This window comes from Salvelinus sp. IW2-2015, linkage group LG20 (genome assembly GCF_002910315.2).
Source record: "Salvelinus sp. IW2-2015 linkage group LG20, ASM291031v2, whole genome shotgun sequence".
Lineage (NCBI taxonomy): Eukaryota > Metazoa > Chordata > Actinopteri > Salmoniformes > Salmonidae > Salvelinus > Salvelinus sp. IW2-2015.
This window is the reverse complement of record NC_036860.1, coordinates 59,996,657-60,024,574: the sequence shown is the minus strand read 5'-3', so window position 1 is coordinate 60,024,574 and position 27,918 is coordinate 59,996,657. Positions and strand designations below refer to the sequence as shown.

The 27,918-nt window shown below is 43.6% G+C and overlaps 1 protein-coding gene across 3 annotated transcripts; it reads right to left on the bottom strand.

The window, feature by feature from the left end:
- Window positions 1-18: 18 nt before the first annotated feature.
- On the bottom strand, window positions 19-27,918 carry LOC111980152 (protein strawberry notch homolog 1). Of its 3 annotated transcripts, none has more exons than XM_024010807.2 (33): window positions 27,530-27,918; window positions 25,913-26,029; window positions 25,450-25,536; window positions 24,855-25,091; window positions 24,501-24,639; window positions 23,986-24,024; window positions 23,583-23,680; window positions 23,327-23,423; window positions 22,973-23,133; window positions 15,748-15,881; window positions 15,553-15,643; window positions 15,203-15,364; window positions 14,857-14,992; window positions 13,338-13,443; window positions 12,851-13,004; window positions 12,554-12,736; window positions 12,202-12,299; window positions 8,331-8,476; window positions 7,841-8,041; window positions 7,586-7,759; window positions 7,210-7,379; window positions 6,871-7,002; window positions 6,504-6,639; window positions 5,937-6,049; window positions 5,756-5,827; window positions 4,656-4,755; window positions 4,142-4,216; window positions 3,911-4,057; window positions 3,625-3,719; window positions 3,411-3,497; window positions 3,027-3,241; window positions 2,676-2,869; window positions 19-2,442 (listed from the first exon to the last, which is right to left on the bottom strand). In XM_024010807.2, the coding sequence occupies exons 1-33, from the start codon at window positions 27,560-27,562 to the stop codon at window positions 2,279-2,281; spliced, it is 4,293 nt and encodes a 1,430-aa protein (XP_023866575.1). In that variant the 5' UTR covers window positions 27,563-27,918; the 3' UTR covers window positions 19-2,278. The 3 variants fall into 3 exon arrangements, with proteins under 3 accessions (XP_023866575.1, XP_023866576.1, XP_023866577.1); XM_024010808.2 differs by having other exon boundaries at window positions 27,596-27,918; XM_024010809.2 differs by lacking the exon at window positions 23,986-24,024.

Genomic DNA, 27,918 nt, shown 5'->3' with positions numbered 1-27,918 from the left:
AGAGGTAGAAATCTTGCACTCAGTTAAATCATTTAATACAGATTTGTTGTACAACATGTCAGTAGTGCAACTCGTGCAAAGATGAAATTACGCCATCCTTCAAGTGTTAACAGCTATTTAAGCAAAAAACTGTTTTCTTATGTCCAGAATACACTACACACATTGGTATAGCAAAGTAGCATCCTAAACTCAAGCTTTTTACGTCACTTTATTTAAAAAAATAAAATAAATTGAAAGTCTTCCGCCCCTGTACATCCTGTCTCAAGTGACAAAACAGATAAAAAGTACCAGAGATCAAGCAGCAATGTTGCTGACTGGTAGAGATTCGAGGTTAGATTCTAGTTCAGAATCAGTGAGGGATCAAGTGCCCAATCCCAAAAACCCAGAGTCACGCGACAAACTCATTCCACGGAGGGTCGAGTGTCTGCGTGTTTTTGCTCCTCCCTTGTACTTGATGAATTAAGGTCACTAAATAGTAATAAACTCCCCTCACCTGGTTGTCTAAGTCTTAATTACAAGGAAAAACCAAAAACCAGCAGACACAAGGCCCTCCATGGTATGAGTTTGAAACCCCTGTTTTAGATATCCATGAAGTACCTAGGGCAGTAGTGTCAAACTCATTCCATGAAGTACCTAGGGCAGTAGTGTCAAACTCATTCCATGAAGTACCTAGGGCAGTAGTGTCAACTCATTCCATGAAGTACCTAGGGCAGTATTGTCAAACTCATTCCATGAAGTACTAGGGCAGTATTGTCAAACTCATTCCATGAAGTACTAGGCAAGTAGTGGTCAAACTCATTCCATGAAGTACCTAGGGCAGTAGTGTCAAACTCATTCCATGAAGTACCTAGGGCAGTAGTGTCAAACTCATTCCATGAAGTACCTAGAGCAGTATTGTCAAACTCATTCCATGAAGTACCTAGGGCAGTAGTGTCAATCTCATTCCATGGATGGCCTAGTAGTGTCTGCTGGTTTTTCCTTTAATTAAGACAGACAACCAGGTGAGGGAGTGTACTTACTAATTAGTGACCTTAATTAATCAATCAAGTACAAGGGAGAGAAAACACGCAGACACTCGGCCCTCTGTGGAAAGAGTTTGACATGTGACCTAAAGGATCAGATAGATACGAGTGAATATGCTAATTGATGCAATCTTCACCACATTGGATACACAGATCCAATCCTTTCAGATTTACACACACCTACATGAGGTAAAAGGGATCCATTTTGAATTCAGCAACAAACTATCTTGAATACTGGCTTTTAATGTAGCGTTATTAGACAGCTTGTATTAACAAACAAGATCTGTCGGTTGACGTGCAGTTGTATAACAACACTCCAGGAGTGTATCTGCTGTAGTTTGATAGTACAAGATATTGAATCTGATGCCACATATCAAACAACCTGTTCCGAACAGCTTTTGAATGCAGAGGAATAAATGCAGGAAAATAAAGTTATTTTAAACCATGCACAATCACAATTCTTGATAGTCGAGCTGTAAACAATTCTGTAGGTAGAAAGGAACAAGGATTGTTTCAGAAATTACACCCTACTCTCTAGATGGTGAACAACAAAAGTAGTGCACTATCTGTGGAATAGGGTGCCATTTTAAATGTAGTTATGGTGATAGTTGTCGTCATCATGCCTGAGACTTGAGTCGTGATAGAGTAAAATCTAAAATGAAGAAAGCAAGCAGTTGGTGTGTGGTCATGCATCTCAGGTAGACATTTTGTAAAACGTCTGTAAAAAAAGAAAAGAAAAAAAGAGTCACTGTGTAGCTTAACGAACCCCTGAGCACTGTCCAGTTACCTGTAGAAAACAAAAACCTGGGTGACATCCCCCATCCTTCAGTAGAGAAGGCACACGCCATCGTTTACATAGAGCTGGGGGGAGGGAGGGGGGTGTAACAGGAAAAACAGTCTCCGGCATTTTTAATAATGCCACTTTTCCATGCGTCCTCTACTCTCCCCCCTTCATCACTGCAGCCTCTTCGAAATCTTCAGCTCTGAATCTCAGAGGAATATTATTCGTCAAGCTAACTCCTCTGGATGACAACAGGGAGACTGTCCCCTCTTTGGACATAAACCCTGAAATCTTAACTCTGCCACCGTGGTTTAGCTTCAGGGAAAACCACAACTCAGCACCTTAGGAGGAACGGAGAGGGAGGAGAAGAGGTGGTGGGTAGCGTCACGGTAGAGATTGATGGAAATGTTGTCGTATCCCATCAGGTTGGGTCGAAAACCCAGGGTGTGGAGGAGAAAATGGGTGTCGAAGCCCATCAGGTCAGACTGGGTGGTGAACCCATGTTATGCATGTGGCTGAGGCTCTGAGGGTGCAGCTGCTGCCACTTTTGCTGCTGCTGAACGGCCAGTTGCTGAGATTGGTCAGACGACGACAGGATGTTGGTCAGAGGAGAGACGCAGTTAATTGGAATGATCAGGCCTGGACACAAGAGAGATAGATGGGAAATAACCACGTTAGAACAAAGGAAATAATGCACTTCTCTAGCTACCTCATAGTCCAACATCTGTTCATTTATAGTTCACTTGTTGGGGAGGAGAGGGACCAGCTTCTACTTATCTACAATACTCCTCTGGTAAAATACATTACAAGTTGTGACTTCAATTTATTTTTTATAAACGGCTTCTGCCCAAAGACTTCCAGTATCAACTTACCCACAATCCTCTGCCCGTCCTCCGTCCTGAGACGGACGATCTGCATCTTGATGTTGGTTCCGCTGACGGAGGCCAGGACTCCCTCCACCTTGGTCCACACACTGAGCACAGATCCACACAGCACATAGTACGTCCTGCAGCGCAGACCCACCTCACACTGCAGACCCACCGACACCTTCTTACAGTTACCACGCCTGGAGGGAGGAGGGGGTTAATAAAACACACGATTCAACCTTTTTTCTGACTAGTTCATTAAACTATACGGGTAAAGAGTAAAACCTGCTGGTGAACTTGACAACTCCGCCAAAACCACCACTACAACTTTACAGTCATATGAGAAACAGCACCTACCAGTAAGCATGAGAGCAGATCTCAGCTGAAGACTGGTACTGGTCAATCCAGTGCTGCTTGGCATCGTCTGACAGCACCTTTTTACACTTCTTCTTGATGTCAGCGTAGGCCTCCAGTTTCAGCTGTTTGCCTGTGTTGGGTCTGTAGACCAGGAACAGCCTCTTCTTACTGTTCACCTCCTTCACCAAGATAGCAGTCTTCTTGTTGTTCCTTATCTGGGGGATCAGCAAAATATATCTAGAGTTTGTAAAACAAAACTAAATCTAGGGAAATGTTAAGGCATTCCAAACTCTATGAAAATCAGAACGTTATCATATTTGGTGCTAATATGTAGAGTTTGCCAAACTCTGTAGAGAAGAAAACATCTGGTTGGTGTTTTAGTACCTGTACATAGAAGCCATCGTCAGGTCCACTCTGCTCGGCCCAGGCATGGGTAGCATCCTCCCAGGACATGCCTCTCTCCACACTCACCTGACACACACAATATTTACAAAATGAAAAATGGCTACCGGTCCGTTGGAGACATAAGAAATAAAGAGTTCCTTGTTAAACCAGTTTCTATTCCTGTCTAGTGAGGAAAAACAACAGTCAGCTGTACCGTGTAGAGCTCCACATGTCCGGAGGTGGAGTAGCCTGGAGTCAAGAACTTTTTGGCTTCCATCTTCTTCACCTTCTCATCCCCAGAACCTAGGTCTAGAAAGAGACCGAGATAAACAATACTAATCAGATCCACATAGCAGCCATTTTGTCCAGACCCAGTCTGAAATCTTGGGTAGTTGTTTAATACTGTAGGTGTCATTTAGAGTATAGTCCCTCATTCACAGTAGTTGGCATTAGTCTCCTTTACCAGAAGAAAGTTTAAGGCTATTCCTTTCCGGTCTTACCCAGAATGCCCATGTCGTATCGTCCATTCTTCTTAGCGTTCTGTATGACGGCTGCCAGCGTGTCAGAAAAGTACTGGAACAGAGCGTTCTGCTCCTGCACCGCCATCCCCAGGATACGGTTCAGGAACTTACCTATGTTGTTGTAGTCTGGGAAGAAGAGAGGAAAGAACCGTAAGAGTCTAATAATTTTTAATGTAATCTGACCAGGCTTAAAGTCAGAGCCAGTCTCACCTTTGTCCAGAGACAGGATCCCTGATCTGTCCTCCACATTGATCAGACCCACTCCGATCAACCCATGAAGGATCTCTGCCAGGGAATAGGATGAAGACAGAACCAACATTTTTTATTTAACTAGGCAAGTCAGGTAACTAAGGATGTTAAAATGACGGCCTACCCCGTCCAAACCCGGACGATGCTGGGCCAATTGTGCACCGCCCTATGGGACTCCCTATCACGGCCGGTTGTGATACAGCCTGGATTCGAACCAGGGTGTCTGTAGTGACGCCTCTAGCACTGAGATGCTGTGCCTTAGACCGCTGACCACCCAGGAGCCCACAGATGGAAGTAAAACAGCCATGCACCAGAAATAGATTCACTCAGCTTGTGGACTGAGCCAGTCGTGTGAATTCTAGACATTATGAAAGAATCTCCAGTATCAAGCAGGAGAACGGAATTTCCCCTGGCTCAAAATAGGGACATAAATCCTACAACCGAGTCCCAAAATCTGTCCACACATGAGACATACCTTTGTAGAAATCCCCTTCGAAGTTCGATGGAGGATTCACTAACGGAAAGTCCAGCTTAACGATGGACTTCATCACAATCTCCAGAGCATTTCTGCCATACTGTGGATTAGAGAAGAAAGGAGGTTACACAACCACAACTACAGGGAATCACACACACACACAAATTATATTTAGTGGTACACTACCATTCAAAAGTTTGGGGTCACTTAGAAAGAGGTGACGCCGGGATGCTGGCCTTCGAGGCAGAGTTGCAAAAAAAAGCCATATCTCAGACTGGCCAATAAAAAGAAAAAAAATTCAGATGGGCAAAAGAACACAGACACTGGACAGAGGAACTCTGCCTAGAAGGCCAGCATCCCGGAGTTGCCTCTTCACTGTTGACATTGACACTGGCATTTTGTGTGTACTATTTAAAGAAGTTGCAAGTTGAGGACTTGTGAGGCATCTGTTTCTCAAACTAGACACTAATGTACTTGTCCTTTTGCTCAGTTGTGCACCGGGGCCTCCCACTCCTTTCTATTCAGCTTAGAGACAGTTTGCGCTGTTCTGTGAAGGGAATAGTACATAGCGTTGTACGAGAGCTTCAGTTTCTTGGCAATTTCTCGCATGGAATAGTCTTCATTTCTCAGAACAAGAACAGGCTGACGAGTTTCAGAAGAAAGTTATTTGTTTCTGGCCATTTTGAGCCAGTAATCAAACCCACAAATGCTGATGCTCCAGATACTCAATTAGTCTGAAGGCCAGTTTTATTGCTTCTTTAATCAGAACAATAGTTTTCAGCTGTGCTAACATAATTGCAAAAGGGTTTTCTAATGATCAATTAGAATTTTAAAATGCTAAACTTGGCTTAGCTAACATAACGTGCCATTGGAACACAGGAGTGATGGTTGCTGATAAATGGGCCTCTGTACGCCTATGTAGATATTCAATAAAATAAAAATCAGCAGTTTCCATCTACAATAGTCATTTACAACATTAACAATGTTTACACTGTATTTCTGATCAATTTGATGTTATTTTAATGGACAATTTATTTTTGCTCTTCTTTCACATTTCTAAGTGACCCCAAACTTTTGAACGGTAGTGTATATCTGCTTACTTTGTTGTCGAAGTTGAACCTGCTGAGATCTCTCATCTCTGTTGCTCTTCTGTCTCCATGGGTGAGGGCACCCTGTGGAACACACATATCACATGTAGCATCAGTGGCTCAAACATGGGTGATAATATCCATGTTCTCCACTGCTCAGCTCAATTGAACCACTGACAGGACAGGTTTTTACCAGGCTCTCCAGTCTCTTGGCCACAATGGAGGCAAACCTCTGTTCCCCAGCTAGCTCAGAGATGAGGAACACATACTCAGGAGCAGTCACCTGGTTAGACCTATGGGTCCTCCCTGAGAGAGAGAACGAGACAGACATTGGCACCATTAAGCAGAACACACATGTAATTAGTCTAAATACCTCACACCTGCTGTTCCCATTGTATCAGAGTGGAAAAACCCAGAGGAGACACGCCAGCTAAATTAACTACCATGAGCCACATTATGGAGACAAGTAAATCCCACAAGACTAGAGTGAAAATAAAGTTAGATTTAATTTCTATAGCATTTTCACTTGGTGAAACATCAAAGGTTTTGTATAATTTCAGCTAGTGGTTTTGAAAGTAGCGCCCACGAGCCAAAATTGGTCACAATTGTGTACCAAGTCATCCATTTCTTATGACATGTGACGGATTGCAATTCGTACAATATATACGAAAGTTCTTAAGATCCCGGACTGCATCTTTAAGTCTCAGTGCTTGAGACTGTATGGGGGTAATGAAACCACAGCCAGAAAGACTTTACTGACCAAACTGCTGTATGGCTCTGTCTGCACTCCAGGGTAGCTCCAGGGTCATGTGGACCCTCCTCCTCTGGTTCTTCACTCGCCGGTCAGCCTGCAGGGAGATGCCCGAGCTGGCCGCTTCCGAGATGATGGCTATGTTCTGGAGAGGGAGAAGAACAAGGTTAGGAATGGTTTTGTGCCATCGTTTGTGACTACTTTATTCAACTGATTCTATAGATCTGTGACTCAAACAAGCAGACTGCCCCCCACTGCCTTGCACACAACCTACATTTCTCAAGTCATGTGCTTGTACCCCTCGCCTAAATCTGAAACATGGTAATACTGTTCCATTCTCTCCTCCTTCTATTTCTCTCTTCCCATCCTCCCGTACCTTCTCTCCGTCCATGAACCTCTGTTTCTCTGTGAGGTTGAGGATCTCCACAGGAACATCCAGCTCAGACCGAGACTCGTAGGAGATGCTGCCATCGTCGTTACTGACCACCCGGCCTTTACGCCCAGTCATCTGGAACACAGAGAGGAGATAATGTGAGAACAAATAAAGAATCTAAAATATGATAAGATAGTCAAGAGGTCCATCTCTAGCGTAAAAAATGTACAAATTTGCAGTTAACAATGAGTGGACTTTAAGCTTCTTTTAATAATTGATATTTTATTTTGTCCAGCTCCTGGGCCACTGTTCTTTGTATCCATATTTAATTGAACCCATTACCTCAGCCACGTTGTCGGGTCCTCCCAGCTCGTCTATGAGTTCATCCAGAGTATTGGGAGGTAGATCCTGAGCCAGCTTATCTAGCTGGTCCAACAGATCTCTCTTCATCTGCTGAGCATCTTCCACAGCATCCTGACTGGTCATACAGCTGTCATCTACCTCTACCTTGGCTGATGGATGGATAAGAGGGGTAAGAAAGAGGGAGTAAAAAATAAATACAAAAAAAATGTTGAATGTTCATCGTCATCTGCTCATTCTGGCTGGTTATACAATCCTAACTCAGACTTTAGAGCATACATTGATGGCAATGGGAGATTTGCACAGAAGTCCGACTCCACGCTCACTTACGGAAAGTGTGTTGTTGCTACTAACTTACCTATGGCAGGTGTGCTTGAGGTCTTGACTGTGGGGGTGGTGAAAGCAGGCCTGATGGAGCCCAGACCAGAGGCTAACAAGGCACTGTGGATAGAGTCTGGGTCAATGCTCTTCTTCTTCTTCTTCTTCTCCTTGCATTTCTTCACCCCTTTCCTCTTTCCAGACAGCCAGGGGTCTGGGAGATGGGAGAAATTATGAGACTTAGGTAGGTGGTTAGCTCATAATCAATCTTAAATCATCAAACTCCCTCGCTCACCATCCTCCTCATCCTCGCTGGAATCATCCTTGAAGGGATTGAAGTCGTCTTCGTCATCTTCTCCCGAGCTGACCGACTTGAAGCTGTCGTCACTCTCTGCATCGTCCTTATGAGACTCTTCTGATTTGCTGTCGTCAGAGCTGTTCCCCGACAGACCACCTGACTTTCTCTTCCTCTTCTCTGCCTTCTTTATGTTGGCACCTGCAGGGAAGGAGAGAGGGAACATTAACATTGGTAAACATAGCCAAAACACTACATTAATGTTGGGAGACAACATCTTTTTTAAAGAGTTCTCGTGTGAAACAGTAAGCCAGAACATTACATAAAACACCTACGATGAGTTACAGGTTCACGCAAAACGAACAGTGGAAATGCATGAAGAGATCTCTTGTTGCTAAAGAAACCAACTGAAGAATACAGAGATAAAACTCTTCACTGTCTCATTACAGACCCAATGAGTGCTCTTTCCTGGCTAACTGCCCTGGAGTACCTTTCCTCTTCTTTCCCTTCTGCTCTGCTGCAGCCTCGCTGGGGAAGGGGATCTTCATGGCCGGCAGGTCAATGCCCAGCAGGCTGAACAGCTTCTCTCTGTCTGGAGCTGGGAAGTGCTTCTCTACCAGGGACTGGAGCACACCTCTGAGAGGGAGAGAGCAAGAGAGCAAACACCTTGTTATAGATGGTACTAGCATACACCTGGCATTAGCATGTAGCTAGCTAGCTTTACAGCTGCTCAATAGATTCCAAGTTGTTTCGCCAATATGTTCTCTCGCTGATGTTCCCTTAGGCAAGGAACTTAACTACTCATTGGGTGCTGCACTGTGGCTGCCCTCTGCTTCAGCCTAATATATGCCATTTAGCAGATGCTTTTACACAAAGCGACTTAGTCATGCGCGCATACATTTTACGTATGGGCAGTCCCGGGCATCGAACCCACTACCATAGCAAGCGCTATACTCTACTAACTGAGCTACAGAGAACCAGCCAATCTCCAACCTAATGTGTATGTCAGGGTTTCTGTTAGCCGGTAATAGACGATTTTTGTCCATTAAAAAAATAGAAAAGCCGATAAATAAAATTGTCAAAAAATAAATATAAATAAAATCCCATTGCGAAATAAAATTGATTTGATTTAAAAAGCATTATTGGTCACATACACATGGTTAGCAGATGTTAATGCGAGTGTAGCGAAATGCTTGTGCTTCTAGTTCCGACAATGCAGTAATAACCAACGAGTAATCTAACCTAACAATTCCACAACTACTACCTTATACACACAAGTGTAAAGGGATAAAGAATATGTACATAAAGATATATGAATGAGTTGATGTACAGAACGCATAGGCAAGATGCAGTAGATGGTATCGAGTACAGTATATACATGAGATGAGTAATGTAGGGTATGTAAACATAAAAGTGCATAGTTTAAAGTGGCTAGTGATACATGTATTAACATAAAGATGGCAAGATGCATGCAGTAGATGATAGAGTACAGTATATACATATACATATATAAGTGCATTGTTTAAAGTGGCTAGTGATAAATTTGATTAATTTCCACCAATTTCCATTATTAAAGTGAGCTGGAGTTGAGTCAGTATGTTGCAGCAGCCACTCGATGTTAGTGGTGGCTGTTTAACAGTCTGATGGCCTTGATATAGAAGCTGTTTTTCAGTCTCTCGGCCCCTGCTTTGATGCACCTGTACTGACCTCACCTTCTGGATGATAGCGGGTGAACAGCAGTGGCTCGGGTGGTTGTTGTCCTTGATGATCTTCCTGTACATCGGTGGTGTAGGTGTCCTGGAGGGCAGGTAGTGCCCCCAGTGATGTGTTGTGCAGACCTCACTACCCTCTGGAGAGCCTTACGGTTGTGGGCGGAGCAGTTGCCGTACCAGCAGGTGTATACAGCCCGACAGGATGCTCTCGATTGTGCATCTGTAGAAATTTGTGAGTGCTTTTGGTGACAAGCCGAATTTCTTCAGCTCCTGAGGTTGAAGAGGTGCTGCTGCGCCTTCTTTACCACGCTGTCTGTGTGGGTGGACCAATTCAGTTTGTCCGTGATGTGTACGCCGAGGAACTTAAAACTTACTACCCTCTCCACTACTGTCCGTCGATGTGGATAGGGGGGTGCTCCCTCTGCTGTTTCTGAAGTCCACAATCATCTCCTTTGTTTTGTTGCGTTAAGTGTGAGGGTATTTTCCTGACACCACACTCCGAGGGCCCTCACCTCCTCCCTGTAGGCCGTCTCGTCGTTGTTGGTAATCAAGCCTACCACTGTAGTGTCGTCCGCAAACTTGATGATTGAGTTGGAGGCGTGCATGGCCACGCAGTCTGTGGGTGAACAGGGAGTACAGGAGAGGGCTCAGAACGCACCCTTGTGGGGCCCAGTGTTGAGGATCAGCGCGGGTGGAGATGTTGTTACCTACCCTCACCACCTGGGGCGGCCCGTCAGGAAGTCTAGTACCCAGTTGCACAGGGCGGGGTCGAGACCCAGGTGCGTCCGAGCTTGCTCGAGTTTGGAGGGTACTATGGTGTTAAATGCTGAGCTGTAGTCGATGAACAGCATTCTCACATAGGTATTCCTCTTGTCCAGATGGGTTAGGGCAGTGTGCAGTGTGGTTGCGATTGCGTCGTCTGTGGACCTATTGGGTCGGTAAGCAAATTGGAGTGGGTCTAGGGTGTCAGGTAAGGTGGAGGTGATATGGTCCTTGACTAGTCTCTCAAAGCACTTCATGATTAGTCTATATTGCTTTAAATACATCTGACCATGGGTTAATTTGCATAATTTAGTGGAATTAAATTGAAGTGCGTATATTCCTTATGCATCTTATTTAATCACATGTTTTGTATCGTAATTATCACACGCTCACAGTATACAGTTAGAGCCTTTGAGAGGAAAATCTGTCAGAGAGCGCTTTTTATTTCTCAACTGGTAATTGAAGTGTGCTTCCCATTCAAATGCATAGGCAATGGAAGGCAGGCTTCATCAGCATGTCACACACCACTTTGCAATGAGCTGGAGGCAATATGCATTTTGAAAACAGAGCTACTTAATTGTTTGGCTATTGCAATGGCTATTGCTGTAAAGAAAGACTAATGTCTTATCAAAATTCTCTACTTAGAGTGAACAACAGTAGGCCTATAGACTATCTTATTGACACCAGCAGAGCAAATCTGCCATGTCCCCGGTGAGTACGCACTCCACATATTCACTATCATTGTTGGGTCAGTTCCACTTTAAAGTTTGTTTTTGGACAATAATTTCTTCCTACAGTTTAGACGGACGTCATTCTATTTGTGTCTCCCCTTCTCATAGGCCTATTATACATACAACGTGGTTTTATTGATCTGTTAGTCAGTGTCAGCAGAGTAGGCTACCCTGTCATTTGGAATATAAAAAATATAAAAAAAGAATAATCTGGTAATGTGTCCATGTGTTTTTGATATAGCCTATAGCCCAGGCCTCTACGATACACGTATTCAGCCATGCATTGAATGGTCTTTTTGCGAACAGTGATTGAGTTACACTGCATTCGGGAAGTATTCAGACCTCTTGACTTTTTCCACATTTCTTTACGTTACAGAAAAATTGATTAAATAGTTTCCCCCCATCAATCTACACACAATACTCCATACATTTTTTTTTTTAAATACATTAAAACAAAAATGTAAAAATCCAAACATTTCTAAAAACCCATTATGCGGTATTGTATGTAGATTGATGAGTACAATTGTTTTATTTAACCCATTTCAGAATAAGGCTATAACATAAAATGTGGAAAAAGTCAAGAGGTATGAATACTTTGAATGCATTGTTTGTTATTACATTATGACTATTCAATCTACTCATCACATTACGAATAGTAGGCTTTTTTACATGTAAATGCGATGATGCATGGAATGCATTATTATAAAGGTGCATTATGGTGAAAACGTGCATCCCCAAACTTGAAACTTGCGTGCCGCCTATGCATAGGCTAGTGACTTTGCTGTTGGTTACTGGTCTTGTTGACTGAGGAAAAGGAAATGTGGACAGTAATTCTAACATCTTCAAAGTGCACAGTAAGGTCACAAGTCATTGCATCCTTTACTTGCATGTTCTGTTAAGATGAATTACCATCGTCTAAATGTAATCACCGTGGGTGGACGCCCTAATCAGGTTATGCACTCAATGCATATGGGTCCAGTAAATTTCTCAAATGTCCGGTAAATGAAAACACCGGCAAATGTCCGGTGCCACATTTTCATAACAGAAACCCTGGTTTGTGTGTATGCGTGTTTGTATATCAGTGGTTGGATTCAAGCAGAAGACATTTCCATCACATATGGACTAATAAAATATATAAGTCTGGGTGAAAAGTTACTTGGCGGTGGAGACAAAGTCATTGAGCTCTCCTCCTCCTTCCTCCAGGGCCTCCAGTGTTCTGGCCTCTCCTGTCGACTGGAGACCAATCACAACACACTACAGAGAGCGAGAGAGAGAGCGAGAAAGACAGGACTCGAGTCGCACACAGTCTGACGGTAAACAGCAAAATGTCTGGGAGACCACCAGTCACCTCTCCTCAAACCAACCAAAGGAACCAAAATACACTAGAACCAATATGCAGGAATATGACATGGTGTCAGTTTTCCTGATCTCTAAAATCTGAAGTCAGAAAATTCAAGATTCCTGGAATAACAATCTTATCTTTCTACCTTCTGAAATCTCCCACCCACCTTTCCGTTTTTGACCTCCTCCCTGGCGAGCTGCACCACCCTGCGGACCTTGGATGCAATGCAGAGGTACTTGAAGAACCTCTGGTGGGCCGACCAGAACTGACCCCACATGGACTTCTTCATCCGCTGCTCTGCATCCATCAGGTTAGCAGCCGCCTGGAACTTCTCCCGCGCAGCCACCCACTGAAACATGGAGAGGACAGGATTTAAAACAACACACCTTTCCATTTCAAGCCTACTGAAAAGAGCCCAGGGAAAACTTATGTTTAGGTTTGGGATTAGGTCAAGATTCCTTACCAGAAGTACAGACTTGTTGTACATCTTGATGTAGTGGGTTGTCAGAGGAACCTCCTCAATCTTGAACGTGACACCCGTGAAGCTCAGCTGCCTGGCGATGTACATCCCCCTCAGCTTCATATCCATGGCAACTATCTCCATAGCACCCACACCTCTGAGGACAAGGCAATACAAGGGAGGAAAATTGTTATTTTTAATAGGTATTTAGTTAAGGAGAAATGTAATTTGTGATATACTAGATATCAATAGGTATAGAGAAGGTGAGGTGTAACAAGACTTTTGCAGGAGAAGTTGTCCTACCAACAGACTTATTGGCATATTCGTGTTTTGTAACAGTTCTAATGGGTTGAAGACGTTCTGCCTATACAGATTCCATCTGCCAAAAGTCATAACTTTAAGGTATCTTGCTGCATCCATTTCGTGGCTGTTTTTTAAAGACACATACTCTGCACCACTACGACGAGTTACTAGTGTCTGTCTCGCTCACCGGCGCTCCACAGCCTGAATGAAGTTGCTAAACTCTCTGAAGGGGGTCCCCTCCCCCCAGATGCCCAGCCGGCTCATGTAGGCCATGTTACGGGGCTCAGACGCACCTGGACACGGACACACACAGTTAAATGGAGAACACTTCCATTAATTTAAGACAATATCATTCCTGCACGATATACAGTACCTGTCAAAAGTTTGGACACACCTACTCATTCAAGGGTTTTCCTTTTTTTTACTATATTGTAGAATAATAGTGAAGACGTCAAAACTATGAAATAACACATATGGAATCATGTAGTAACCAAAAAAAGTGTTAAACAAATCAAAATATATTTTATATCGGAGATTCTTCAAAGTAGCCACCCTTTGCCCTGATGACAGCTTTGCACACTCTTGGCATTCGCTCAACTGGCTTCATGACGTAGACACCTGGAATGCATTTCAATTAACAGGTGTGCCTTGCTAAAAGTTAATTTGTGGAAATTCCTTAATGCGTTTGAGCCAATCAGTTGTGTTGTGACAAGGTAGGGGTGGTATACATAAGATAGCCCTATTTGGTAAAAGACCAAGTCCATATTATGTCAAGAACAGCTCAAATAAGCAAAGAGAAACAGTCCATCATTACTTTAAGACAAAAGTCAGTCAATCCGGAAACTGTCAAGAACTTTGAAAGTTTCTTCAAGTGCAGTCGCAAAAACCATCAAGCGTTATGATGAAACTGTCACTCATGAGGACCGCCACAGGAAAGGAGGACACAGAGTTACCTCTGCTGCAGAGGATAAGGTCATTAGAGTTAACTGCACCTCAGATTGCAGCCCAAATAAATGCTTCACAGAGTTCAAGTAACAGACATATCTCAACATCAACTGTTCAGAGGAGACTGTGTGAATCAGGCCTTCATGGTCGAATTTCTGCAAAGAAACCACTACTAAAGGACACCAATAAGAGACTTGCTTGGCCAAGAAACACGAGCAATGGACATTAGACAGGTGGAAATCTGTCCTTTGGTCTGATGAGTCCAAATTTGAGATTTTTGGTTCCAACCGCTGTGTCTTTGTGAGACGCAGAGTAGGCGAACGGATGATGTCCGCATGTGGAGTTCCCACTGAGAAGCATGGAGGTGGTGGTGTGATTGTGCTTTGCTGGTGAAACTGATTTATTTTGAATTCAAGGCACACTTAACCAGCATGGCTACCACTGCATTCTGCCGCGATACGCCATTTCATCTGGTTTGCGCTTAGTGGGACTATCATTTGTTTTTCAACAGGACAATGACCCAACACACCTCCAGGCTGTGTAAGGGCTATTTGACCAAGAAGGAGAGTGATGGAGTGCTGCATCAGATGACCTGGCCTCCACAATCACCCGACCTCAACCTAACTGATATGGTTTAGGACGAGTTAGTAAAAATAATAGTAAAAATAAAAAGCCTTGAATAAGACGGTGTCCCCAAACTGTTGACTGGGATTGTAATATTGACTCTGCTCAACATCAGAAGCCTGTGGTTAGTGACGTACCAGTGGCGCTAGCGTACACCACACGCGCCTTGGGCAGTTTGTTCTGCAGCTCCAGGACGGCCAGTCCAGTCTTGGTGGGTTTGGACGAGCCGATGGGACAGACATTTTTGGCTTTGTGACACTCGTCATACACAATCTGAATGGGCTTGGGTTAAGGAAAGGTGGTGTTATCTTCACTAAACAATGAACATTTCTAACTACCGGTTACTACTACTTCTAAGGGCAGTTACATAGACCCAGATGACATACTCTCAATATAATTTGGACAAATTGTATCACAAGGGCAATTAAGTTTCCTATTTAAATTTTACAGTAGTCGTCTGGTGGTCAGTCAATGAAAGGATACGACTCCGTCGAAGACCTGTCCACACCAGTGGAGCAGCTGTTTGAAGCGGGTCTTGTACTTCCCTCCAGACTGGCTCTCTCCGATCAGAGAGGAGTACGTAGCGAAGATCACCCCCTTCTTCACACTGCCGTTGTGTTTGGACGAGATCTTACCATACTTAAACTGGGAAAAAGACAAAATAGGACATGTTTTTGAGTGAAGGAGAACGATACCTTTTTATGCATGTGAACATGTCTTATTGTCAGGCAAATATGAAAAGGATATCCAGTGTGAAGGAACCTCCTCAATTTATTACCACATAAGAAACATGCATGGTGATGTACATCTGCACCCACTGCACAACCTCTTACCTTGTTGAGGGAATAGACCGGAATGTTCTTGGCTCCTATGTCTTTCAGATCCCTCTCTGCATCATACTTCAGGTCATTAGAAACACTGAACCTGTGAAGGAGATGGAATAGCTTTTGTGAAATGGGAAAGTGTGTGTGTACCATCATCCCCCTTCATTGGCGGGATGTATCATGTAATCCTAGTTGTGGTGTTACCAGAGTGATCTCTTTCTGCCCAGGAGGTAGTTCTCGTAGATTATCCCAGCGATGGTCCGGCCCTTCCCCACTCCAGCCCCGTCTCCTATCAGATAGGACGCTCGGTCGCCGTTAGGGAGGAATGTTTCATGTTGCTATGGAGACAAGAAACACTTCAGTACATTCAGTTCATTCCCAGTACAAGGTATGTGAATAATCATCTACACTGGTACATGAAGTAGTGCCAAGCTGTGGTAGGGTCTATATCTGGCCAGTTGAGCATGCAGTAGTGCCAAGCTGTAGTAGGGTCTATATCTGGCCAGGTGAGCATGCAGTAGTGCCAAGCTGTAGTAGGTAGGGTCAATATCTGACCAGGTGATCATAAAGTAGTGCCAAGCTGTAGTAGGGTCTATATCTGACCAGGTGATCATAAAGTAGTGCCAAAGCTGTAGTAGGTCTATATTTGACCAGGTATCATAAAGTAGTGCCAAGCTGTAGTAGGTCTATATCTGCCAGGCTGCATGACATAGTGCCAAGCTGTGAGTAGGTCTATATCTGACCAGGCGAGCATGCAGTAGTGCCAAGCTGTAGTAGGGTCTATATCTGGCAGGCGAGCATGACATAGTGCCAAGCTGTAGTAGGGTCTATATCTGACCAGGCGAGCATGCAGTAGTGCCAAGCTGTAGTAGGGTCTATATCTGACCAGGTGATCATAAAGTAGTGCCAAGCTGTAATAGGGTCTATATCTGGCCAGGCGAGCATGACATGTGCCAAGCTGTAGTAGGGTCTATATCTGACCAGGCGAGCTCAGTAGTGCCAAGCTGTAGTAGGGTCTATATCTGACCAGGTGATCATAAAGTAGTGCCAAGCTGTAATAGGGTCTATATCTGGCCAGGCGAGCATGCATTAGTGCTAAGCTGTGGTAGGGTCTATATCTGGCCAGGCGAGCGTGACATAGTGCCAAGCTGTAGTAGGGTCTATATCTGGCCAGGCGAGCATGACAGTGTCAAGCTGTAGTAGGGTCTATATTCAGACCTGCCAACCCTGTCCAACTTCTTAGAGTACCAGAAACGTGTGGAAAATTGGTGTTCATTCCCCCAGCACTCTCGTTTGAGAGTCTGATTGCAATCATAGAATTGTACCAAATAAAGTCTTTATTAGGTTGGAATACTTTCTTGACAGCATTCCATTTACACATATGGTAAAAGTCAATTACATCTAACTAGAAAGAACACACATAGGTCCTTTAATCTTGGAGATTTTATTTTATTAAACAAATAATAAGTTATTTGTTTATGTACAAAAGTCTTATCCACAAAAAAAACATGTATTACTCTGATATGATAAGAACAAATGTTTGAAGCATAGCGTCAGTATCAAATAATTTTTATTATGGATAACATGTTTAAAAAGCTATGATAGGAAACAGTGGGTGAGAACAAATCTTCTGGAGACCATCAAATGTTAAGGAAATAATTTCCTAGACAGATTTGCCTTACGCAGCAGGGCTTCAGGGTAAACTTCTGTGGCAAACAGTTCCTCTGGCAATCATTGAAACCTTCTTGGTAACGAGGGCACCCAGCAGGTCTGTACTGAGGGAGGCTCTGTACTGGGTTTTGTTTTTGGAATGAGACTGAATATTCATTTTCAGTCGGCATTGCAGTGGAATATGACCAATATCCCCAGAATCACAGCCGAAAGGTGGGAGTAGACCAGGCTGCCCCCCCTTTTCATTGTGCTGTTTTCTCTCCAGGCCTGATCCGTGCGCATGTTGACCAGACTCTGCTCAAAGGTTGTTGCCTGAGAGTCTAAACTCATCTTCCACCAGCTCAACAGAGGCTCCCTCAGGAATAATGCAGGGAAAGCGTGCCATGAAAAAGTTTAGGGATGAGAACTTGGCAGTCTGCCTGTTGGCAATGTCAGCGACCACTGCATGCTGGAGGAGCACATCTCCAAATGGACATTTCAGCAACGTGTAGTCTACTGCAGAAGAAAATAAATTTCTGACATCTGCATAGAAGGTCTTCAGATCCAGCTTGCCTTGGCTTCCTATGTAGGTGCGGATGTCCTGGCCAATGGACAGCTCCTTGTCTCTCTCCAGGTAGAGTGTAGGCTTGACACCACTACTAATTTCTGCCATAATGGCATTGACAGTGTCTGGCTTGCAGAAGGATAACAGTTTCAGCAGTTGCATCTCGAAAGTTGACAGTAAAATTTGAATGCACGGCTCCGCTCATTCTAGAATCAGATTCCCGACATCAAAAATGGGTATGGCTCTAAAAAGTCTGCATAGATTTTGATACCGGTTTTGTGAGAAATTTTAGGACTTTCTTTTCTGCATTTTGTTTTGCCACTTTGTCCCCAATATCCCTTTGCTTGAACAGATACGGAGTCAGGTCGAAGGTTTTGTCAGTAGGTCCACATTTGGTGGGGGATGGCGTGACTTTGCTTCCAGAGGAGCCAGGCGGGGGCTTGAGCAGTGGTATTGGCAATGTGGTGGTGGTGGAGGAAAAACGCTTGGGCTGCCTAGCAGAGGGCTCAAGTGAGGACGAGGAGGATGTAGCTGTTGTGGTGGAGCTTGGGGGCACAGTGGTCTTCTTTCCCGATACCTCATCGGCAAAGAACACTGTGAGAGGATCCCATTGCTGCAGAAGGCGGTTAATACACTGGCCAAGGGACAACCATCTTGTAGATACCAGCTTCAAATTCTTCCTGATATCAGTGCCCTACAGGATCTGTAGGTTACGCAGAGAGGCCTTTCTCTTGCTACTCTTGTCGAGATAGTTAAGAGAAAGTCTTCGGTATTAACACTGAGCTGCCAGTGTACAGATTTATTTCGGGTCTTCAGAAATGCTGCCACCTCTTGCATGACAACAGCATTATCCGCTGCAAAACTCACAATTGGACCACGGAATGTTCCTCTTCTTCATTTCAGTGTCAATTATGTCAAATACAGCTCTTCCTGTACTCTCTCGATTCACATAGCTTAAGCAATAACACTACTACCTTGCTGATACTTGCATTGAAGAGCCGTAATACAATCGGATACATTTTGACATCCTCCATGTCAGTACTGCCATCGGTAGCCAGGCTGAAAGGACACCTCTTCATCGCTTCTGTGATTCCTTGCTCATCATCAAGGGCCAGTGTTTTGATTATGTTTGCAGTCTTCGTCCTGGCACAGCCATACTGCTTTGCGATGTCACTGTTGGGAAACATCTTTTGAAAAAGTGGCCCTGCATGGTCTGCCACAGCCAATGGCAGGTTGTGTTCAACAATATACACTACCGTTTAAGTTTGGGGTCACATAGAAATGTCCTTGTTTTCCATGAAAACATACATGAAATGAGTTGCAAAATGAATAGGAAATATAGTCAAGACGCTGACAAGGTTATAAATAATGATTTTTAATTGAAATAGTGTCCTTCAAACTTTGCCTTCGTCAAAAAAATCCTCCATTTGCAGCAATTACAGCCTTGCAGACCTTTGGCATTCTAGTATTCAATTTGTTGAGGTAATCTGAAGAGATTTCACCCATGCTTCCTGAAGCACCTCCCACAAGTTGGATTGGCTTGATGGGCACTTCTTACATACCATACGGTCAAGCTGCTCCCACAACAGCTCAATAGGGTTGAGATCCGGTGACTGTGCTGGCCACTCCTCTGTCCAGTGTCTGTTCTTTTGCCCATCTTAAATATTTTTATTGGCCATTCTGAGATGTGGCTTTTTCTTTGCAACTCTGCCTAGAAGGCCAGCATCCCGGAGACGCCTCTTCACTGTTGACATTGAGACTGGTGTTTTGCGGGTACTAATTAATGAGGCTGCCAGTTGAGGACTTGTGAGCCGTCTGTTTCTCAACCTAGACACTAATGTACTTGTCCTCTTGCTCAGTTGTGCATCGGGGCCTCCCACTCCTCTTTCTATTCTGGTTAGAGACAGTTTGCGCTGTTCTCTGAAGGGAGTAGTACACAGCATTGTACAAGAGCTTCAGTTTCTTGCCAATTTCTCGCATGGAATAGCCTACATTTCTCAGAAAAAGAATAGACTGAGGCGTTTCAGAAGAGAGGTCTTTGTTACTGGCCATTTTGAGCCTGTAATCGAACCCACAAATGCTGATGCTCCAGATACTCAATTAGTCTAAAGAAGGCCAGTTTTATTGCTTCTTTAATCAGAACAATAGTTTTCAGCTGTGCTAACATAATTGCAAAAGGGTTTTCTAGTGATCAATTAGCTTTTTAAAATGCTAAACTTGGATTAGCTAACACAACGTGCCATTGGAACACAGGAGTGATGGTTGCTGATAAATGGGCCTCTTTACGCCTATGTAGATATTCCATTAAAAACCTGCTGTTTCCAGCAACAAAAGTCATTTACAACATTAATGTCTACATTGTATTTCTGATCAATTTTATGTTATTTTAAATGGACAAAAAGTGTTTTTCTTTCAAAACAAGGACATTTCTAAGTGACCCCAAACTTTTGAACGGCAGTGTATGTAGTAAAGAGAGTTTCATCCCGGATGGGTTTCAGATAACTGGCTTGGTGGGAAAAGGTTGTTATAGCTGGGGTTGATGCTGTAGCTGCCAGTAGCTTCTGATGCTTTTCCCCATCCACATGACGTTTACAATCTAAAAGTGAAAGAGGAACCACATTGTACAATAAATTGGGGGGGGATAACATGGCCATAGTATTCTTTTCAAATTTTCATGATCCATTTATTCAAGTCATTATTAAGTAATATGGGTCACTTAAAGGCAATAGTAATATTATGCAATATATCTTAGGATCAAATCATTTAGCATCCTTATATGAAAGCACTTACCTGAGCTTTCTTGATGATTGATGTCAACATCATACTTGCACAAAGTACAAAAAGCATGATATGGTAGCTTGGATTGCGTCAAGCATGACCACTTCTCCTGGTATCGAGGAAGGAACGTCTGAGGCGTGTGTACTCTGCTTTTTTGGGGTTCGGGGTTACTGCTGCTGCTCTGTCTGTTTCTCTCAGTCTCCTCACTCTCATTGTGTGACATCGCTTTACTGACTGGCTACAGTAACAATGATTTGCCAAATTAGCTGCTCATTTTGTTATTGCATGTAACCTACGCTTACTTGTTTTTCATGAGCACATGTGCTTAGACAAACATTATGGATCACACCTGGTTCAGTTCAGTCTCCTGGTATTTACTAAATTCATACTGATAAGTACAGAACATACAAAATAAATATGTTTTGTGGAATTAGCACAGATTGTCTGTATGTTTATTCCATTACATGTAGAATGGAGATAATTATTTATATTGTTTTTCTTAGCACATGCCCCCAAGTTTAGTCTCTATAATAGAGGAACGCTTGTCACCTCTCAAACAGGGCCAATCACTAGGGCCAGATCACAAGTATTGGGATGGCAGGTAGCCTAGTGGTTAGAGTGTTGGAGTAGTAACCGAAAAGTTGCTAGATAGAGTCCCCGAGCTGACAAGGTAAAAATCTGTCGTTCTGCCCCTGAACAAGGCAGTTAACCCACTGTTCCTAGGCTGTCATTGTAAATAAGAATTTGTTCTTAACTGACTTGCCTAGTTAAATAAAAAGGTAAAAAAAAATATTTTAATTGCTTTTTAGACACGTTTCCTAGTCAAAACTATAAGGTAAATCATTTTGAAAACATAAAAACAAATGATCGCATCGACACTCATCGACCTCAAACTGGCTACACAAAGTTCAGTAGGCTACCGCAAAGGGAATCCGAACGCTGTTCAGTAGGCTACCGCAAAGGGAATCCGAACGCTGTTCAGTAGGCTACCGCAAAGGCGAATTCCGAACGCTGTTCAGTAGGCTACCGCAAAGGGAATCCGAACGCTGTTCAGTAGGCTTACCGCAAAGGGAATCCGAACGCTGTTCAGTAGGCTACCGCAAAGGGAATCCGAACGCTGTTCAGTAGGCTACCGCAAAGGGAATCCGAACGCTGTTCAGTAGGCTACCGCAAAGGGAATCCGAACGCTGTTCAGTAGGCTACCGCAAAGGAATCCGAACGCTGTTCAGTAGGGCTACCGCAAAGGGAATCCGAACGCTGTTCAGTAGGCTACCGCAAAGGGAATCCGAACGCTGTTCAGTAGGCTACCGCAAAGGGAATCCGAACGCTGTTCAGTAGGCTACCGCAAAGGGGAATCCGAACGCTGTTCAGTAGGCTACCGCAAAGGGAATCGAACGCTGTTCAGTAGGCTACCGCCAAGGGAATCCGAACGCTGTTCAGTAGGCTACCGCAAAGGGAATCTGAACGCTGTTCAGTAGGCTACCGCAAAGGGAATCTGAACGCTGTTCGCTAGAAGAGTCTGCCGTTTCAGCCGATGTAAAATCCTATTGTATTTCTTTACAGCGCATACATCATTTTAGATTTTCGATATTGATAAAATCTAAAATCTAGTGCCAAGGTATTTTAGAAGAATTGCCTCTATAGCTAATAGCGGACACTCATTCATTCTTAGTCACAGTCTTCTAAACTCCCCACTCCATTTAATGCCAAGATGTATTATTTTATTATACTTTTGTAATGCTTTTTGTAACGTGGATCATAATTACAGTCTATCAGGTTGTGTGATCCTTGTAATGTTACATGGAAAATACAACTAATGGGATGCAGAATTAAATGTAAATTACACTCGCACAAATGCGACCAGTTATTTTTCGCATTTGCATTTAATTTCTCTCACTAGCAAATGCGAGTGAACTGCTGGCACTTTAGAGCCCACTGAATGTCCAGCTTATGTTCGCTAACGTTAGCTTGAAACAATTAGTGTTTACCTTTCCACAACACACTGAGTCGAAAAGGGAGTTGTCCATGTGTTTACGTACTGCTGACAGTTAGCAAACAGGAGGGGCAGACACGGGGTAGCTACGTCCAATAATGATGTATTCATCTCCATGTCCGTTGACAAACTCTGTACATGTCTGTGTGTTGCAGCTCGAGAATCGGGATGTTAGATTTACTCAACATATTTTTTATTAAAATGTTATAAAAATATATATATATATATATAAATAAAAAAATCAGGCCCTATTCATGTCTGCATAATTTTTACTCGGATCTCGTACTTGCGTATATGGACAGAGAATTACGTTGTTGGTACACAAAATGCGTGCATGTTGGCATGTCTGTATATCTGGCCAGGTGATCATAAAGTAGTGCCAAGCTGTAGTAGGGTCTATATCTGGCCAGGTGAGCAATAGTGTAAAGGTGTAGGATCTTTACCTGGGCAGCGTATGTGATGGCCTCCAGCTGCAGAGCAGACAGCCAGCCGCGGTCGATGGTCTCCTCCGGTATGGACATTCTGTACCACACGTTGGGAGGATTCACACTGGACAGGGAGCTTGTCTCCACAACCGGGTCTGGGTGACGCAGCCCAATCCGCACTGGAACAAGCAACATGATCAGTCAACCAACTGATCAATGAAACCTTCATTTTGAATCAACTCCTCTGCTCCCCCAAAACAAAGCGACTCAGTGTGAACCTCTGCATGGGCTCCACCCATCTTTCATCAGTCAATAGCTTCAGTAAAGGTGAAAGGAAACTAAATAGTTGGGAGTACTCCGAGTAAAGCTTACATTTCATGGGCATGTACTCGGCGTATGTCTCAGCATGACCCAACTCTTCATCCTCCTCTTCCTCAGCCTCCTCCTCCTCTTTCATTCCTGGGAGTTTCTATAAAAACATATCACTGATTATAAAGCGGACTGAAGTATTTCAAAGAAAATCAGGTTCTGTCATTCAACATGGGGAACGGGTAGAGATTTTATTAGGACTACCACGACCTCTGCCTTTTGGTTAAGAGTCAGTGATTGGACGATGCCACAAACTCACTAGTGTAGGTGAGAAGCTCCGCACTTTCACGTCGTCGTTCACCCAGATCCGAGCGGCGTCTTTACCTGACACCTCCTTTATCCCGTTGTTCAGTTCCGCTGTGAGAACAGAAAGAAAAGAGGAATCATTAGTGTAAAAACAGACACCAACTGACCAAGTCCATTATAAACAAAGACATTCACACACTTAGGCATGATTCACTTGAACTGAACAGCCCATGTGCAAGGTCACTTCTTAAGTCACCTCACTGCTTCCTAAGTCTAAACCAACCTTAAATAAAGTGGGTGAGAACTGTGGAAGTGCCATACAGGTGTGAAAACTGGACCCTTTTACAACAACCCTTTCCCATCCTGTGATACATAACACTAGATTCTGAGAGGATTCCTGATCATCTTGTCCATACCTGGTTTATGCATCAGCTTTGTCGAGACCAGTATTATCTCTGCGAGAATGAGTGCATTGAACAAAGAGATGTTTGGTACACATTAATGATCCTGTGAGTCAAGTTAATACTCTGTACAGTGAAGGGTTTTGGCATGGCTGTTACATCCTGATCAGCCTTTCCCAAACTAAACTTAAAAGAGCAAAATAGATAGACATGGGAATGGCATGAATGGATTGCACACTGGTACTCAAAATAACATGGGCAGAAAATGTCTTTGTCTACATGTCATCATTCTAGACCGCCTCTTCTAACCGAAGATCTTCACCTTTAAATAAGAGCAGTTTCAGCCCTTCAATGGCTTCCATCCCTTGACAAGGTCACCTCTGATCTTAGAATGGTATAGAATAGGTGAGACCCATATGGTAGTGACATCAAGTGTTCTTGTTTTCTCAAAAAGCAAAAGGCTGGGAAAAGAAAAGCCATTTTTGGAGCCATTGGAATGCAGTCAGGGTTCAATTAGTACTGTGACTCACTGGTGCCTGTGGCTATTGCTGTGGCGACCGGCTGGGCGATGTCTGGCGGTGGCTTGAGCCTCATGAGTTCCACCAGACTACTACCCTTCATGGTGCTGCCCTTCAGACCGCCTGTCCTCAACAGGTCCTTCAGCTGGATCTGACACACAGAGGGAAAGATATATGTTATAACACAGAAGGCTCTTTATCTAAAGTTCAGTAGTCCCCACATTTTTTTTTATTTTGCAAGAGGCAGCACAGGAAGTGAAGAACCTCTCAGCCCTCATGAACTCTACCAAATCAGAGAGCACACACACATTTGTATATTTTTCAGCAGCATTTTTGTCTAAGGGCAAAAGCATTTCCTCCACTGACCTGCTCTGTGCTGGAAGAAACCACTGTGGAGACTGTGGAGGGGAGAGCCGTGGAGGAGGTGAGTGTGGAAGTGGACCCCCGCAGGGCTGAGGGAGTGGTATGGACTACCTTGGTGACTGTGATGGTATGTCTGGCCGTGCCTCCAGTTGAGGGCTTGGTCACAACGATTGTTCCCAGCGATGGCAACTGATTCAGTTGATTTAAGACAAATGTGGTGGTTGAGGGTTGAGGCTTGTGCTGGTGGACCAGTGAGCAGAGTAAAGAGACAGGGGAAGAGGGTGAGATGTTACCACACAGAAATTATACTACAGTACAACACTAGACAATTAGAGTCATTACACAATTTGCAAATAGGTCAAATAGTTTTTAATTGATGGTCTACGTTCTCGAAATGTGTAGACAACGCACAAATATTCTGGGTCCTTTTTAAATGGGAACAAACATGTAAAAACATTCTCAAACGGAAAGCAAACTTGCTGAGCAAGTTTAGGCAGTGGCTGGCTTCTCCATTTCAAAACCCTGGTTACCAGTTGACTGAATAGGTTTCTTAGTAACAGCACACTGTAAACAATATTTAGTTAAATAGAGTTCCTACCCTGATTGTGCCTGTAGGATTGGGTGGAGCTGTGACTCCCATTGGCTCCATCCCCGAGTCAACACCCAGGGCACTGATGGAGATGGACTGGAGAGAAACAAAATTCACATCAGCACCAGAGAACACTACACATCTAAAGCAGCGCCCAGGCTGTCCTTTAGTTATGTATTCATGCATATCAGAGGAAAAGCTACTACTGAGATGCTGGGAGGAGGCCACTATAACCTATTGAGATAATAACTATATAGTGCTTTTCATTCAGAAGAACTAGAAGTAGAAGTGGCACAATTACTGTGTAACCAACAGTTATGGATGAAGATGGATGGAGATCCATGAAAATAAAAAAAGCTAGTCAAATGGTTATAACGGTGCCAGTGGTCATTTGGCTGATCAATGACCGTCACAGCTCTAGCTAAAAGACACTTTGGACTACTGGGAAGATGCCTCCCTCAGTTTCACCTACCTGTGGGGTGGGAGAGGGCATTGCAGCATCCTGAGGGTCAAAGTCAAACAGGTCGTTAGGGCAGATGCCGCTCTCGCTCAGGGCTGCTAGGAGCAAGTCCTGTCCAGGATCCATCATCTGCAAACAGCAACAAACTGGTGAGTGACATCATCAGCAGGGGACAGATAGGGCAAGGCCTCTCTATCCACTGCTAGTGATCTAACCAAAACAACTGTCTTTAGTTAAGACTTTTGTACATTGGGCTCTCTGACACCTTGGAATTAACAGTTTACTGTCTGTAGCACACCCTGCTACAACACACTTTCACACAGGGAAATAGAAGCATAATAGCTCAAAGAAAATAATTCAAACTACACTGAATAAAGGTTGGGAGATTTGAATCAACAACTTTCATAAATAATTAGCAACAGATATTTCTCAGACATTAGGACCATCTAATGCACAGCACCATGTGGCAGAGGTGTGATCACTGACTGTGTTAACCTTATTTATCTAACAGTTAATCAAACCATCAGACCAGAGAACTTCACTCAGCTACCTAGTCACTAGCTGTGCACTAATAAAGTACAGTGTTGGTTGCTGCTGTAGATGTTTGTTGGCCATGTAAAAAAATTATGCCATCCAGATGAGAGAACGAGCGTCTTGACTGGCATGTGGCACCTGCCGGAATGCTGCAATGATGTTTGTAAATGTTGGACAGTTTCCAAAAACAACTCGGTCAAGGTAGACCGCAAGAATATTCTGTGTGTACACACTTAAATGTAATGTGTAGATCCAGGTGTATGATCTTGAGAACTTGCCTGGTTACAAAGTGACTCAGACCCCGGCACGTGTTTGCACTGACCGACTCCCTAGTCTCAACTTCCTGGTGTGACGTGGTTGCTCGCTAATGTCAAATCGAACAACGTGTTCTAAACAGCTTATTAGGCAAAGACAGTCAAATTATGAATAGGCCAGCTAGGAAACCCACACCCTCTAAAAAAAAGTTACCAGCATTACAATATTCGTAGACTCACTGTGTGGCAATATTAGCTAACTAACGTTAGTTAACTAGCTAGCATGCCTCCAACTAAATTGACCATTAATAACAGTTAACGTTATAGTAACTGTCCACAATTTATAAGTAAAGTTACTATCGAATCAACAAACATCGATATGCAACTGTTTTTGTGGGAAACATTTGTTTGCATGCAACATAACTAACGTTAGCTTGGCTGTTAGCTAGCTTGCTGGATAACCAAGTTAGCCGGCTAACCCCTATGAATTTAAACTACACTCAGCAAATCAATGTAACGTTACTGAAAGACAACCCCATATAACGCAGTCGCTAGCATTATTAGCCATAGCTAATGTATCTACAATAACAATAAATAGTTCGCTAGCTGCTATTAGTAATGTTACAAGAGTATTTAGCTACCCAAAGTTAGTTAGCTCAAGTTACCCTAGTTAGCTAGCTAATATCAAATTAAGATGTTTTGGTGTTATGTTCAGTCACAGTTACTAACGTTAGCTAGCTACTGTACAGTAAGTTAGACGCTAACAGCTAAAGGTAACTGCCATGAATTGAAAGAGGACACCAAAATACAATTTCACGAAAGCAACATGTCACAGCCTCACTTTTACTGTGATCCTCGGCAAATCCTCAAGCATTTTCAGACATTTGTGCCTGGTAACAACACTCACTTATCAGTGAACGGGCGTTTCGTTAATCGCTGCCTTAACGGGGGATATTACCCTCTTCGCTCCTCTGTTTTCTAACCACCTTCCGCCATCTTTAACAAGCAGCCAGTCGAGCATTGGTCACGTGACGTTTAACCCGAGCGCTGGAATTTTCAGTCGAGAATTCTTTCTGCTCCGTCGATAAAAAAGTATTTCTAAATGGCCGCGGGGCGTCCGTTGGCGATCACCAATCGATAAAGAAAATAATGTTGGCATTTCAAGCATAATTTTTTTAACCTTTACAGTCCAGAAACAGAGCGCTAAAACCGTGTCACGTGACCACGTGA